Source organism: Crotalus tigris, unplaced genomic scaffold (assembly GCF_016545835.1).
Source record: "Crotalus tigris isolate CLP2741 ecotype Arizona unplaced genomic scaffold, ASM1654583v1 scf7180000018867.1602434, whole genome shotgun sequence".
NCBI classification, from domain to species: Eukaryota; Metazoa; Chordata; class Lepidosauria; order Squamata; family Viperidae; genus Crotalus; species Crotalus tigris.
Window position 1 is genome coordinate 1,214,543 of NW_024097246.1, and position 16,609 is coordinate 1,231,151.

At 43.2% G+C, this 16,609-nt stretch overlaps 1 protein-coding gene and 1 long non-coding RNA gene across 5 annotated transcripts in view; one reads left to right on the top strand and one right to left on the bottom strand.

Annotated features, from left to right (window-relative positions):
- DDR1 (discoidin domain receptor tyrosine kinase 1) overlaps positions 1 to 16,609 on the top strand; it is a 71,976-nt gene that overhangs the window by 33,645 nt on the left and 21,722 nt on the right. For all 4 annotated transcript variants that reach the window (XM_039357202.1, XM_039357203.1, XM_039357204.1 and 1 more), the window contains exons 2-6: positions 4,870 to 4,994; positions 10,260 to 10,362; positions 12,245 to 12,473; positions 13,185 to 13,332; positions 15,821 to 15,923. In XM_039357202.1, coding sequence (XP_039213136.1) covers positions 4,919 to 4,994; positions 10,260 to 10,362; positions 12,245 to 12,473; positions 13,185 to 13,332; positions 15,821 to 15,923 — 659 coding nt within the window. In that variant the 5' untranslated portion in view covers positions 4,870 to 4,918. The remainder of the gene's footprint in view (positions 1 to 4,869; positions 4,995 to 10,259; positions 10,363 to 12,244; positions 12,474 to 13,184; positions 13,333 to 15,820; positions 15,924 to 16,609) is intronic.
- On the bottom strand, positions 3,974 to 10,252 carry LOC120314277. The gene is made up of 3 exons (XR_005558387.1): positions 9,960 to 10,252; positions 8,365 to 8,564; positions 3,974 to 4,322 (listed from the first exon to the last, which is right to left on the bottom strand). It is a non-coding gene; the product is annotated as an uncharacterized LOC120314277 (long non-coding RNA).

Consider the following 16,609-nt stretch of genomic DNA (forward strand, 5'->3'; position numbering starts at 1 on the left):
CTCCATCACTGGAGGTGTTCAAGAAGAGATTTTCACAATCATTTGTCTGAAATGCTATAGGGCAGTGGTTCTCAACCTTTTTAACGCCGCGACCCCCAACCGGTCGTAAGACGAGGACTACTCAACTGATGCAGCACCGTTTGCAGAATGGGACTTTTGGCGGGCTCAGCAGGGCAGAGACAGCCTGGACAATTCCTATTGGCTTTTGAAAGCCAATTGAATAGAATTTATTCAAAAGCCAATAGAATAAAAGGGAGTAGCACAGCTAAGGAAAAGGGGAAAAAAATGGCGGACTGTGTTGTTTAGTGACCCCCGTGAAATGGTCGTTCGACCCCAAATGGGGTCCCGACCCACAGGTTGAGAACCACTGGTATAGGGCTTCCTGCTTGGGGGGGGGGTTGGACTAGAAGACCTCCAAGGTCCCTTCCAACTCTGTTAATCTGTTACACTCATTTTCAGTATATTTGGGGATAATGTGAATGGATTTCCAAAGACTGTAAAGGACTGTGGTTGATCTGGGTGAGCTGACCTCTCACAGGGACCTTGCTGAAGTTTGCTGAAACAAAGAATAGAGGAGAAACAGACACTGACTTGAAAGCGCCTAGGCCGACTTTTCCCCTTTGCTTAACTGCGATGTCCCTAATCTGGATCACCCATTCCCCATCTGTTCTTCAGCTGTTGCAATCATGAGGAAGGATTTTCCACTGAGGAGTAGATGGCTCTTACATCCATGTGAGAAAATCCTAAACGGGAATACAGATGCTCAGGCAATGTCATTTCCTCAGTGAATGTTTGAAACCGATTTGGGCCATGTGGGCCACCATAATACTCACACTTCATTCTAGTCACATGCACTCATGTGCTCAGCCCCCCCCACATTTAAAGTGTACCAGTTTTTTTTCTGTAACCAAACTTTACACAAGGAAATATAGATAGTTCTTGACTTAACAACAGTGCATTTAGTGACTGTTCAAAGTTACACTAAAAAAATTGACATTTCCATTTTCATGAGCTGAAGAAGCTTCTTGGATGAGAAGCGACACGTCTTCAGAGAAAACCAAGAAAGTCTGTTTGCCTCTTGAAAAAGCACCTTTGGGACAACCATAATCTGGATGACTGAGAATCTCCATAGACACTATTTTTCACAGTTACAACCTTTGAAGCATCCCCATGATCTCGTGATCAAAATTCAGATGCTTGGCAACAGATTCATACTTATGACCATTGCTGTGTCCCAAGGTCAAGCGATCACCTTTTGCAACCTGCTGACAAGATAAGGTTCACTTAACCAGGTCACTAACTTATCAATTGCAGTGATTCACTTAACAACTGTGGCAAGGAAGGTCATAAACTGGGCAAAACTCGCTTAACAAATGTCTCGCTTAACAACAGAAATGTTGGGCTCAATTGTGGTTGTAAGTTGAGGACTACCTGTAGTTGTTGTTAAATTAGAGAAATCCCAAGCGTTGCAGAAGTTTCAGGTGAAGGTTTAAGTTGTGTCACTTGATCTCGCTTTAATTCAGGGGTCTTCAAACTTGGCCCTTTTACGACTTAATAATAATAATAATGATAAAGTTGGAAGGGACCTTGGAGGTCATCTAGTCCAACCCCCTGCTCAGGCAGGAAACCCTATACCATTTTGGACAAATGGCTGTCCAGTCTCTTCTTAAAAACTTCCAGTGTTGGAGCATTCACTGCTTCTGGAGGCAGGTTGTTCCACTGGTTAATTGTTCTAAATGTCAGGAAGTTTCTCCTTAGTTCTAGGTTGCTTCTCTCCTTGATCAGTTTCCACCCGTTGCTTCTTGTCCTGCCTTCAGGCGCTTTGGAGAATAGCTTGACTCCCTCTTCTTTGTGGCAGCCCCTGAAATATTGGAACACTGCTATCATGTCCCCCCCTTGTCCTTCTCTTCGTTAAACTAGACATACCCAATTCCAGCAACCGTTCCTGATATGCTTTAGCCTCCAGTCCCCTAATCATCTTTGTTGCTCTTCTCTGTACTCTTTCTAGAGTCTCAGCCTCTTTTTTACATGGTGGTGACCAAAACTGGATGCAGTATTCCAAGTGTGGCCTTACCAAGGCATTGAAGAGTGGTAGTAATACTTCACGTGATCTTGATTCTATCCCTCTGTTAATGCAGCCTAGCACTGTGTTGGCCTTTTTGGCAGCTGCAGCACACTGCTGGCTCATATTTAAGTGATTGTCCACTAGGACTCCGAGGTCCCTCTCACAGTTACTACTATTGAGCAAGGTACCCCCTATACTGTACCTGTACATTTGGTTTTTCTTGCCTAAATGTAGAACCTTACTTTTTTCACCATTGAATTTCATTTTGTTAGATAGCGCCCAATGTTCAAGTCTGTCCAGGTCCTCCTGTATCCTAAGCCTGTCTTCTGGAGTGTTGGCTATTCCTGCCAGCTTGGTGTCGTCTGCAAATTTGATGAGTTCCCCATCTATCCCTTCATCCAGATAGTTGATGGAGATGTTGAAGAGCACTGGGTCTAGAACAGAGCCCTGGGGCACCCCACTACACACTTCCCTCCATATAGATGCTGTTCCGTTGAGGACCACACGCTGAGTACAGCCGGTCAGCCGGCTAAGGATCCATCTGATGGTGATGCTGTCTAACCCGCGTGGCTGGCTAAGGAATTCTGGGAGTTGAAGTCCACAAGTCATAAAAGGGCCAAGTTTGAAGACCCCTGCTTCAATTGTTCCACCCATAAATCAATGAAATAGGAATGTTGATCAGTTGATTTATTCTCATTTGTGACCATGCACAATTTTGATCAAATAATTCTAGAATAAAAGCTGTCCTAAGCTGCATTTTATCTGCAGGAGAAGGGGACATTAGGCTGCAGCTCTGGAAGTTCTCCTTGCTTTACAAAATGCTGATTTTGGAGATTGAAAAGAGAAAGCATGGGAGGAGAGCTTGACTATCTCTATTGCATATGTTTGTATTTCTATTCTTAGTTGTGAGTCATAATTGATGACACTTGCATCACTGTAGTAGCCGGGCAGTAATTCTGATGAGCTGGGCGACTTAAATGTCTAACAGTGCCTTGTAAATTGAACCTCCATATTCAGAGTCAACACTAAGTCTTTGACTTAGGTCTACAATTGGGATTGTAATTTTGGTTATAAGTCATTGCAGTTGTAATTGGAGACACCATGTGATCAGACTCAATTTTATGACCATTTATATGATGTTCATTAGATAAGTCACCACAGTCGATAAGCAACTGCAGTGTGCTTGTTAAGCGAGGCACCTAGTAACGGGTGGGCTCATTTTACCCAAAGGGCATTTTTTTGGCGAAAAAACAGCCATAAATGTTGCAAAATGTGATCGCATGACTACGGTGCAGCAGTTGTAACTTTGAGGGTGGGTAATTTTGAGTTCGTTGTAACTTTGAAGGGTTGTTAAGTGACCAGTTGTAAGTTGAGGACTCCTTGTATACCAGAACTGGGGACAAGTAATAGGTCTGCTTCTTCTATGTTTCTTTCTTTGCTTCTTTGAAACTTCTGAAAGGAGACAGCTGCAGGATGGGCTGAGAAGTCCTTGATCTATCCAGAATTAGACATTTCTTACGGTATGTTTTTGAGTGATTTGAATGAAATACAGGCAATTTCACCATCTAGGATTGGTGTTGTGGATTGTGTACAGGTAGTACCGGATTTACAACAGTTCATTTAGTGATTGAAGTTACAATGGCACCGAAAAAAGTGACTTATGACCACTTCTCACACTTAATGACCGTAGCAGCGTTCCCATGGTCACATGATCAAAATTCAGATGCATGGCAACTGATTCATATTTATGATGGCTGCAATGTCTCGGCGGTCATTGTGATCACCTTTTGTGACCTTATGACAAGCAAGGTCAATGGGGAAGCCAGATTTATGTAACAACCCGTATGACTAACAACTGCAGTGATTTACTTAACAACTGTGGCAAGAAAGGTCGCAAAATGGGGCAAAATTCACTTAACAACTGTCTCACTTAGCAGCAGAAATTTTGGTCTTAACTGTGGTCATATGTTGAGGACTACCTGTCTAACTACAAATTGCAGGTGCTCTGTAATTAACAGGAGTCTGCCTGCTTCGTTCCTAATAAATAAGATCATGGTTTCACTCAGCTTGAGCTTATTTCACCAATATTTAACTGAAACAACCAAGTTATATTTTAATCCGTCTCATGACCAGCTCTTTTATTACAGGGTGGATTTTCCCAGAAGCAAAGTGTATGCGGAGCCACAGATTTGGCTTGTAGCCCTCTTTGTGTTATAACGCTGCTGGTGTGTCACTTCCAGTCCCTTCTGGCTGGAATCTAGGAAAATAAAGACAATAGCAGCATGTGAGTGATTTCCTTGCCTGGAACGCTTGGTATTTATTAGAACCAATAAAGGGCTTGAACTAGGAAATGAATAAGGCCGCTAAGTCAAGTTGAAATCACTCACCATCAAGCTTGAGTGATAGAGGAAAAGACTCATATAAGTTTATGAATATAAAACAATAGAGTTCTAGGTTGCTTCTCTCCATGGTTGGTTTCCATCCATTGTTGCTCATCCTACCTTTTGGTGCTTTGGAAAACAGTTTGAACCCCCTCGTCTTTGCAGGAGCCCCTCAAATATTGGAACATTGTTATCATGTCCTTATTTTCATTAGACTAGATCAGGGGTCTTCAAACTTGAGCCTTTTTATGACTTGTGGACTTCAACTCCCAGAATTCCTCAGCCAGGCATGCTGGCTGAGGAATTCTGGGAGTTGAAGTCCACAAGTCATAAAAGGGCCAGGTTTGAAGACCCCTGGATTAGATCTATCCAATTCCTGTAACTGTTTTTTGTTAACTGCTCTTTCTTCAACTTTTTTCACAGGCATGAAAGCTCAGTTATTGATGTAACCAGTCCACTGGTCGGAGGTAGGATGGGACCCAGGACGCTTTGCCTTTTGCTGTTGATCTCTGTAGGGGCCTCGGAGTTGGAAGAGCACTTTGATCCAGGTAAGAAGTAGAAGCTGAGAGAGAAAAGGGCAGCGGTTCAAAACAGCTGGCTGGCATCAGGATTCAACTCTCTTTTCAGTTCTAGGAGAAGCAGGTGAATTAAATTCCCCAAATCCACAGAGCCTAAATTAACCAGAAGAGCCTTTAGTGCAGGGGTCTTCAAACATGGCCTTTTTATGACTTGTGGACTTCAATTCCCAGAATTCCTCAGCCAGCGTGCCTGGGTGAGGAATTCTGGGAGTTGAAGTCCACAAGTTATAAAAAGAGCCAAGTTTGAAGACCCCTGCTTTAGTGCATCCCATCATTGCACAGTTTGGGAGAAGATGAACTTTTCAAAACTGGGAAGTTAGGAAGAGGAACTTCAGTCCAGCTTCCCTCATAGGTGAGGGAAAATAGAAGGAGGGAGAGCTCCATGTGCTGCTGTGAGCTCCTGAGTGAAAGACAAAATATAAATCAAATAAGTATATTTCACACTGATTCCAGCTTATTTACAGTGTTTCTCAACCTTGACAATTTTAAGGCATGTGGACTTCTACTCCCAGAATTCCACAGCCAGCAATGCTGGCTGTGGAATTCTGGGAGTTGAAGTCCACATGCCTTAAAATTGTCGAGGTTGAGAAACACTGAGCTAACTGCTTGAAAATTAGTCCGTTGTTGATGAGAATAAAATCTAATAATAATAAAAAATAATAAAGTAATTAAGAATTAAAAATAAAAATGCGACAGAGTAAAGACAGACATAACTAGCAAAATGAACAAGGATTATATCTGGAAACTATAGGTTTGTCAGAATTGCTAGGAAAAAATAGAATAAAAAAATGTAATTACAGACACGGATAGTCCTCCATTTATAACCGCCACTTAGCAATAATTTGAAGTCACAAAGGACCAACCGGGGGGGGGGGTATTTACTACCTGGATTTGAAATTCTAATAGTTGTCCCTATTATGTGAACAAACTTCAGGCGCTAGGCAACCAGGCCATATTTACAACTGGGGAGAAGAGGTTGCAAGCAGCACCTTGCCTTTGAGTAGCTTGTTGGTGTGCCCAGGACAAAAAAGATTTCCATTTCATTTATATTAAAATTACCTCATGAAATAACAGCTAACGCAGTCACTTCTCATGTAGTTTTACACTAAAAATTAAAAAAAAACAGCCAGCCAGAGTCACCTGGCAATTTATATTGGGCAGCCATATAAACGTACTTAATACAGGTAGTCCATGATTTACGAGCACAATTGGGCCCCAAATTTCTGTTGCTAAGTGAGACATCTGTTAAGTGAATTTTGTCCCATTTTATGACCTTTCTTGCCACAGTTGTTAACGAGAATTACTGCAGTCGTTACTAATGCGGTTGCTAAGTAAATCTGGTTTCCCGGCTGACTTTGCTTGTGAGAAGGTCACAAAAGGTGATCCTATGACCCCGGGACACTGCAACCGTCGTAAATATGAATCAGTTGCCAAGTGTCTGAATTTTGATCACATGACCACGGGGATGCCGCAAAGGTCGTAAATATGAAAAACGGCCATAAATTGCTTTTTTCAGTGCCATTGTAACTTTGAAAGACCACTAAACAAACTGTTGTAAGAAGAGGACTCTGAGTAACCAAAATAAACATTACAGTTGATTGTTTAGAGCAGCTCTGGATCCACATCAGGACCTTTCAGCTGGAAATGAAAACTCAGAAGGTGCCTCCTCCTCTGGAATGCTGGGCCTGAAGACACAACTGACAACATCCCTTGCTGAAGCTAAGCTGGACCGATAGGATCGATGGCCAGATAAGAGACCCCAGGAACGTTCAAAACATTCCGTCATAGAACAGTCTGACCTTGGAACAGGTTGCCCTGAGTGTTCCAGAAGGCTTGGAATGGCCTGTTCCGTGACAGAAAGTTTTGCAGGCTCCTAGAAGATGACCCACAGCCCATTAAAAGTTCCATGAAGGGGAAAGGAAGCGAGGTGCCAGTGGGGGTGTTTGTTTTCCCATAAACCATCCGGGGGACACACTGAGCGATATTGTGGCCTGATGTGTCAAGTGGAAACAAAATGGTCAATTGATCTCGATCCAGAGCTCCCCCTGTCTGGAATATTTCACATTCCTCCGAGATTTTTTTTTTTGGGGGGGGGAGCTATTTTCTCAGTCTGACAACTAACAATTAACCAGTGGAACAATCTGCCTCCAGAAGCTGTGAATGCTTCAACGCTGGAAGTTTTAAAGAAGAGACTGGACAGCCATTTTTCTGGGTGTAGGGCAGTGATGGTGAACCTTTTAGAGACCAAAAACCGCCCCCCCCCACCACTGTCCCGCTCTGCCCTGCCCACTGGGTCACCCACCACCTCCATGGCCCGCCACAGATCACCCAGGCAGACCAGCAGCGCCATGGCGGCCACACCCTCTGCCCATGCCCATGGCGGCCACACCCTCTGCCCATGCCCCGCAGCATCATCTGCGCGTGACACAAGAGCAGAGTCTTGTTCCCGCTGCCTGGCTACCATGTCCTTGGCTGCGCTGCTTCACGTGGGCCTCGCCCAGGGGCGACTCTCCTCTGGGGGGGCTGCTGGTGAGGGGGCCATGGGAGGAGGCGGGGCTGGGGAGACGGTGTGTGTGTCCACAGAGAGGTCTCTGAGTGCTGCTTCTGGCACCTGGGCCATAGATTTGCCACCACTGGTGTAGGGTTTCCTGCTTGAGCAGGGGGTTAGACTAGATGACCTCCAAGGTCCCTTCCAACTACTACTATTACGACTTCTTCTTCTTCTTCTCCTCCTCCTCCTCCTCTTATTATTACTATTACTATTATTACTATCATTATTATTTAGTGGCAGAACATCACTACAGCAGAGAAGAAGTGAGAGTCCTGTTCCCAATCTTAGAGGCAGAACCCTCTATAATCCAAGTAATCAAAGAGAGAAGCTAGCTAAAACCAAGGAGAAATTTCCTAACAGCGAGAACAATTAACCAGTGGAATGGCTTGCCTTTGGAAGTTGTTGGTTTTTCATCACTGGAGGCTTTTGAGACTGGACAGTCACCTGTCTGAAATGGTATAGGGTCTCCTGCTTGAGCAGGGGGTCGGACTAGAAAACCTCTTAAGCCCATAGGAAGACTGGAAACAGGAATTTTAGTTCTTTTCTGGGCAAATAAATTGCTCTTAGTTGTTACGACTAATGGGCAATCGTAGACAAGAATGTTCTGATCTCTCTATAAAGCTGTGCTATTCAATGGCTGTGTCCACATCTCGAAGAGAGCAAAGTCCAGCAGTGAATAATATATTTGACAAGAGAACCTCATTTTTCCTTCAGTACTGAATGCTATCACCAGACAATTTCAATTTCTTTCTAGTTTTTTTTCCTCAGGTGCTTTTCTTAACAATTTACCTTTTGAGCCAAATTCCAAAAAGCTTCCAGCATTTTGGACAGGAGAGGGGAATCTTGAAAGAATCCAATTTAATTTCTGAGTCATGTTGTTGTTTATTGAATCAATTATCTTCGGGGTTTGTATGTTTCGATTCAAATTTCTGTTGGAACTCACTCAATTGGTGGCCTCCCTCTTCTTGTATATGAAATTAGAGCGCCTCCTAATGGAAAATACAGAAATATCAGAATCCTTGAACCAGTTAGTTAGGTGACTGCATCTAACTTTCTGCTTGGGCCTTGAATATGAGTTAATATAGTGCCAGACATATAAAATAAAACAAATATACTTAAAAAAAAAATACAAGGACAGACAGATGCCTGCTTTGCTTCTCTCTGAACACATCTGGTAAAAGGGCCCACACTTCTCTCTGAGAAACAGTTTCACTGTCAAACATTTTCCTAATGTCCAGTTGGAATCTGTCTTCCTGCAATTTAAATCCATTATATTGTTTTATTCAGTTTTAAATCCATTGCACTACAAGTAGTCCTTGACTTGCTTCCAACCGTTTGTTTGGTGGACGTTCAAAATTACAGCACTAAAAACATGACTTGTGGCTGGGCCTCGCACTTAAAACAGTCACGTGATCAAAACTTGTTCCCTTGGCAACCGGGCATGTATTTACAATGGTTGCAGCGTCCCCGGGGTCAAGTGATCATCATTTGTGCTGGTGTCCGACGAATAAAGTCAGTGGGAAAAGTGGATTTGTTTAACAATCGTGTGAATCACTTAATAGCTGCAGTGGTTCTCTTAACAATCGTGGCAAAAAAAAAAAGGTCCTAAAACCGGGGACTACAGGTAGTCCTAGACTTACAATGGTTCGTTTAGTGACCATTCAAAGTTACATCATCTCTGAAAGAGATGACGTACGACCATTTTTCACACTTATGACCGTTGCAGCACCCCCAGGGTCACGTGATCAAAATTCAGATGTTTGGCAACTGACTCATTTATGACGGTTGCAGTGTCCCCGGGGGGGGGGGTCATGCGACTTTCTGACGAGCAAAGTCAATGAATGGGGAAGCCAGTTTTGCTTAACAACCGTGTTACAAATTTACCAACAGCAGTGCTTCATTTAACCACCGTGGCAAGAAAAGTCGTAAAGTGGAGCAAAACTCACTGAACACTTAATGTTTCACTTAGCAAGAGAAATTTTGGGCTCAGTTGTGGTCGTAAGTTGAAGACTACCTTACCTATATTGACTTCCCAGTCGCCATGCTTAGCGACTGAAATTGTAGTAACAATTGTGGTCGTAAGTCGAGGACTACCTGGAATGTTTTTTCAAGCTTGGCAACTTCTTTAGTTCAAGATTTATCAAGAAATGTCTCTTGGTAATATTAGCCTGACTTTAAACCCTGTTACAAGCAACAAATGAGATACATCCAACACGTGTCATTGTTTTCATTGACTTTCTTCTGGCTGTTATTCATTGCATGATTAGGTCATAGTTGAGCCAATAACATACCGGGTTCCTATACTGGTAGTCCTCAACTTAACAACCAACCGTTCATTTAGCAATCCTCTGAAGTTAACAATGGTACTGAAAAAAGTTACTTACGACCAGTGGTCCTCGCACTTACAACCATCGCAGCACCCCACGGTCATGGGATAAAAATTCAAATACTTGGCAGCCAACAAGTGTTTACAATGGTTGCAGCATCCTGGGGGTCGTGTGGTTGCCATTTCCAACCCTCCTAGCTGGCTTCCAACGAGCAAAGTCAACTCACGTAACAACCGCCTTGCTTAGCAACAGAAATTGTGGCCCTAATTGTGGCCATAGGCTGTAGGTGTGTAACTGGAGGTCTGCATTCACTGCCGAGAGTATTTTTCAGCCCTTTCACGTTTTTTCCTTCCACAGCTAAGTGTCGGTATGCGCTTGGCATGCAGGATCGGACCATCCCAGATGAAGCTCTCTCGGCCTCGAGTTCATGGTCTGATTCAACAGCTGCAAAACACAGCAGGTGAGGAAGGTATCCCGCTATTTAATTTGCATGACGTAATCAATTCAAACACACTTGTTTATTGATGCATACTTTCTCTGTCTGTTAAGATGAAACTTCCCAGTGGCTACTGGAAATTCCCATTCAGCACGTACACATATTCAAATGTACCATATCTTAGGGATTAGGAACTTGGCATTTATTTACACTTAAAACCTTAAGTTGGATTGGTGCTCAGTACAAAGATATCTGTAGCTGAATGATCTGCATAGTGTCTCTAAGAGGGATTTAACTTGCTGTTGTAATCTGTTAGTTGCATTTATAGAAATTAGTAACTGGATAGAAGCCTATGATTTCCGATATATAGTTTCTGGGCCAGATTCGTTTTCATTGATGAAACTTAAACTAGCTTAAAGGTATCCATTGTGCGAATCGATTTATAAAGGAAAACCACAAGATTTATAAAGGAAAACCACAAGACATGACAAGGAATCGACAAAAGTTTTCTTTTTAAATCAGATTTGCAGATTGGGGAGAACTAGCTAATACCAACAGTATCCATAACAATCCACAGGAATGTTAATGTGTTTATTTGTACATCAGGATGCCCATTGGGCAAAAGACACAATTATGTAAATTACAGAAATTTTACTTATTTATTAAGAAAGTGTATATGGCTACTCAACTTACAGTGAACCCGACAGCTTACAGAAGAAACACCCCAAATACAAAATCCAATAACTGCTCCCGGCAATAACAATGAAACAAACCATATTGATGGGCTTCATATTACCTTGAGTCTCCGGGTCTGCTGGCCAAACCATGTCAAAACAATTATCAAGTGGGGGCCAATCTTAGTTCTACAGGGATAATGTTCCACCGGGAGAGAGGATCCACTGGATGGACCTCCTTAAGAGAGAGAGTCCAGAAACATAGCCTGCCTCCCCACTCTGGTGGATCAGGTAGATGTAACTGAGAAAAGACAGACTACAAGCAGTTCAGGTTGTGTCACAATGTCCAGGGCAAGTAAGTCACGTCATTTGCATAATAATATCATGATGCATGGATCAACATTCCCCCTGCTCCCCGAAGGCTCACGGCAAACACTCTGAAAGACCAAAACAAAATTCAAAATAAACTGGATGCTTATTAAGCCTGCTCCACCCATTTTAAAAATATCTCCCCACTCCTTAGGTTGGTGCAAGTGTTTCTCAAACTTAGCAACTTTAAGATGTGTGGACTTCAACTCCCAGAATTCCCCAGCCAGCCACATCCCCCCCCTCCTTCCAATGCTAGGTAATTCTGGGAGCTGAAGTCCACACATCTTAAAGCTGTTGAGGTTGAGAAACACTGGGTTAATATGTACAGTAATTGTATATCTCCTTTAAACCAGAGATAGGGAAAGTCGTGTGTGTATGGATGCATTTCATTGTGACTCCATGAATGGATGGATGGATGGATGGTTTGACCCTGGTTGGACAAACCAGCAGGTTGAAAACACGCAAAGGTTTTGGGAAAACAAACCAAAATGCAGAGATTATAGGATGGGGACTATCTGCCCTGGGGATGAGACATGCAAACAGATCTTGGAATTGTACTTGATTTCAAACTGGGATCAAACTAAAATAAGGCACCTGACTAGAAACCAGGAGACGTGAATTCTAGTCCCGCCTCAGGCATGAAACCTGGCTCGGTGGCTTTGGGTCAGTCACTCTCTCTCAGCCCAACTCACCTCACAGGGTGATTGTTGTGGAGTAAATAGGAGAAATGAGTATTGTGTATATTTGCTGTCTTGAGTTATTTACAAAAATAATAACAGCGGGATAAAAATAAACAAAATGAGTTCTGTGATAAGGCAGCAATCCAGGAGGCTTACCTCACACCTCACTTCTTGTTGTTTTAGGCTGGCCCTGAGTGATGGCGATGGAGCTTGGTGTCCTGAAAGACCCGTCTATCCCAATGATGCAGAATACCTGGAGGTAGACCTGCGCCGACTGCATTTCCTGACCTTGGTGGGGACACAGGGCCGCCACGCAAGTGGTCACGGCAAGGAATTTGCTCGCTCCTATCGGCTCCATTACAAGCGGGATGGGCACCAATGGATGCCTTGGCGTGACCGGTGGGGAAATGAGGTAAGTAGGGAGCATTGTAGCTTCTCTGAGGTGGGATAACATGGAGATGGGTTATATTGTGGAGACTGCATCTGTGTCTAATCCAGTGTTTCTCAACCTTGGCAACTTTTTAAGATGTGGACTTCAACTCCCAGAATCCCCCAGGCAGCATAGCCAGCTGGGGAATTCTGGGAGTTGTGGTCGAGACATCTTAAAGTTGCCAAGGTTGAGTAGAGTTGCTCTTTAACTTGCAACCATTTGTTTAGTGACCGTTTGAAGTGAGAACGACACTGAAAAAAGTGACTTATGACCGTTTTTCCCCATTGATGATCGTCCAGCATCCTCATGGTCACATGATCAAAATTCAGCCGCTGGGCATCTGGTTCATATTTATGACGGGTGCAGTGTGTGTCCCGGGGTCACGTGATCACTTTTTGCGACTTCCTGACAAGAAAAGTCAGTGGGGAAGCCAGATTCACTTAACAACCACGTTACTAACTTAACAACTGCAGTGAATCATTTAACAACTGCAACAAAAAAGAACATAAATGGAGGGGGGGGAACTCACATAACAAATGTCTTGTTTAGCAATGGACATTACGGGCTCATTTGTGGTTGTAAGTTGAGGACTACCCGTAACACTGCTCTTAATCAACAGATCAGACAAAGTTGACTTGTTGGGCCCAATTCCTCCTTTCGCTCTTTTACTCCTTACTCTTCCTTTCCTCCTAGGTGATTTCAGGCAATGAAAACACAGATGACGTGGTGTTAAAGGATCTGGGCCCTCCCATCATTGCCCGCTATGTCCGTTTCTACCCCCGTTCAGACCGGGTCATGAGTGTCTGCTTGCGAGTGGAACTCTATGGCTGTGTTTGGAAAGGTGAGTGATTGTAGCTTGTTATTTTAGCACCTTTTTTTTTCAGGCTGGATGCAAAGAGTGTGCCTGCCCCTGGCTTTTTAAAAATAGATGTTGCTGGGTTCACATCATTTACCACGCTAGCCTGGACCTCAAAACACGGTATGCTCAAATGAAATAAATTATATCATCAATTAGGCCACACTTGGAATACTGCATCCAGTTTTGGTCACCACGATGTAAAAAAGATGTTGAGACTCTAGAAAGAGTACAGAGAAGAGCAACAAAGATGCTTAGGGAACTGGAGGCTAAAACATGTAAGGAAAGGTTGATGGAATTGGGTATGTCTAGTTTAATGAAGAGAAGGATGAGGGGGGACATGATAGCTGTGTTCCAGTATCTCAGGGGCTGCCACAAAGAAGAGGGAGTCAAGCTATGTTCCAAAGCGCTGAAGGCAGGACAAGAAGCAATGGATGGAAACTGATCAAGGAGAGAAGCAACCTAGAACTAAGGAGAAATTTCCTGACAGAACAATTAATCAGTGGAACTACTTGCCTCCAGAAGCAGTGAATGCTCCAACACTGGAAGTTTTTAAGAAGAGACTGGACAGCCATTTGTCCAAAATTCTCACACTGATAATGTGTGGCTGGCATCCATTACGTAAATGAAATCCAGAGTGACTGCTTTCTTACTGTTAACACTGAAAATGAGAAGAGGAGAGCCACAGTGTACAGATAGTCCTCGACTTAACAACCATTTGTTTAGCAGCTGTTGAGAGTTACAGTGGCACTGAAAAAAGTGGCTTACATCCAGTCCTCGCACTTAACCACCATTGCAGCATCCCCATGGCCATGTGCTCAATATTCAGACCCTTGGCAACTGACATGGATTTTACAGTGGTTGCAGCATCCCAGGGTCACGGGATTTGCAAACCACCTAGCCGGCTTTCGATAAGCAAAGTAAACTGGGGAAAGTGGATTCGCTTAGTGACCATATAATTGACTTAACTACAGTGATTGACTTAAACAACCACGGCAATAAAGGTCATAAAATCAAATGCAACTCGTGTAATAACTGCCTTGCTTAGCAATGGAAATGCTGGTCCCAATCGCGGTTGTAATCACATAATATTGCCTGTGCAAAGGAGCCATATAGGTAGCCCTCAACCTACGACCACAACTGAGCCCAAAATTTACGTTGCTAAGTGAAATAATCAAGGAGAGAAGCAACCTAGAACTCAGGAGAAACTTCCTGACAGTTAGAACAATTAACCAGTGGAACAACCTGCCTCCAGAAGCGGTGAATGCTCCAACACTGGAGGTTTTAAAGAAGAAACTGGACAGCCATTTGTCTGAAATGGTGTTGGGTTTCCTGCCTGAGCAGGGGGTTGGACTAGATGACCTCCAAGGTCCCTTCCAACTTTATTATTATAAATTATAATATTTGTTAAGTGGGTTTTTACCCCATTTTATGCTTGGCAGCTGGTTCATACTCATGACGGCTGCATTGTTCCAGGATCATGTGATTCCCTTTTGCAACCTTCGGTTAAAGCAAAGTCAATGGCCAGATTCACTTAATAACCCCATTCCTAACTGAACAATTGCAGTGATTCACTTAACCACTATGGCAAGAAAAGTTATAAAATGGGGGCAAAACTCACTTTATCTACTGTCACGGTTAGCAACAGAAATTTTGGGCTCAATTGGGGTTGTAAGTTGAGGGCTGCCTGTATTCTGTTATCCTAAAATAGAAAGTCTGGCATACCTTGCAGGCCTGATTCCGTGTGTGAACCCAAGTCTTTCATTTATATGCATACAAGGAGGGTCTACTGGTCAGAATGTTAAGCTAGGACTGGAGAGACTGGGCGTTCATCTGGTGACTCGATTCAAACTTTTACATGGGGATGCTAGAATAAAACGAGAAGCAGGCTCCATGAAGAAAGAGCACAATTCAGAGTGAGGATAGGTGGTCCTCAATTTATGACTAGTCGTTTAGAGACCGTTCAAAGTTTATGATGGACTCCCTAGGGCAGGGGTAGGCAACCTTGGCTCTTTTATGACTCGTGGACTTCAACTCCCAGAATTCCTGAGCCAGCATGGCTCAGCTTGGAAACTTCTCCCTTTCCCCTCAGCATAGCTGGCTCAGGAATTCTGGGAGTTGAAGTCCACGAGTCATAAAAGAGCCAAGGTTGCCTACCCCTGGCCTACGGGAACAGATATTTAGAACTTGATGCGTTGTTAGAACAATTAAAGAGAAATTAATCAGTGGGACAATTAATCAGTGGAATGACTTGCCTCCAGAAGTTGTGGGTGTTCCAATATTGGAAGTTTTTAAGATTGGACAGCCATTTATCTGAAATGGTATAATGGTTGAGCAGGGGGCTGGACTAGAAGACTTCCAAAGTCCCTTCCAACTATGTTATTCTATTATCAACCTTTACCCACCTGAGACTTGCATCTAATGGTATAACAAGCCGGAAATCTGCCTCTGAATGCCTTGTGTCCTTCCACAGATGGCCTTCAATCCTATACGGCCCCTTTAGGTCAGGTGATGCCTTTGGTCCCGGACCCAGTCTACCTGAACGACTCCACTTACGACGGGTCCAGTGTCAGCAAGTGAGTGAGTAAGAGGCTCCTGAGTGGCTTTCAAGCATAGCAACTGGGGTTGAATTCGATGTTTGTTATTCAACATTTTCATACTCTGTTGGCTTGCAAGATCATGTTGGGTCAACCCTTCTGGTGTCCTCCAGTCAGGCTTTCAGGGTTTTGAACCTTCAGGCAGCTAAGCATTCAGAGAGTTTTAATCTTAGATATTTAAAGACTCTTGGCTGGGAAAATCTGGATTAGCATTCATACCCAAAGAAGAAAACTCTGATGTATTTTTAAAAATGTATTTGTCAGTGATTTTATGCTGCTTCAGTCAAAGTTAATCTCAGGGACCCACAAAATGCTTAAACCAAAAATAGCTATACAAAAATACAAATAAATATCCATAGTTCAAGTCCATCTTAATAGACTTACTGACTTCCATTGGGCAGCCCTTACATCAAAGGTACAGATCTATGCCATGAATATTTCAGCATCTAATTACCTACCTAAAGAACTGAGTTTTCAGCACATTCCCTAATACCAATAAAAGAGAATATTTGTAGCCCAGAGTTGAATTTTGGGGTCCTTGGTGCTCTCCGAGCTTGATTGTTTGTTTTCAGACATTTCATTATCCAACTAGTTAACCCCAACAATGTTTGGAGGGAATCCCTTCAGTCTGTTCTAGCACTGATGATGTTACCTAGTTGGGTTAT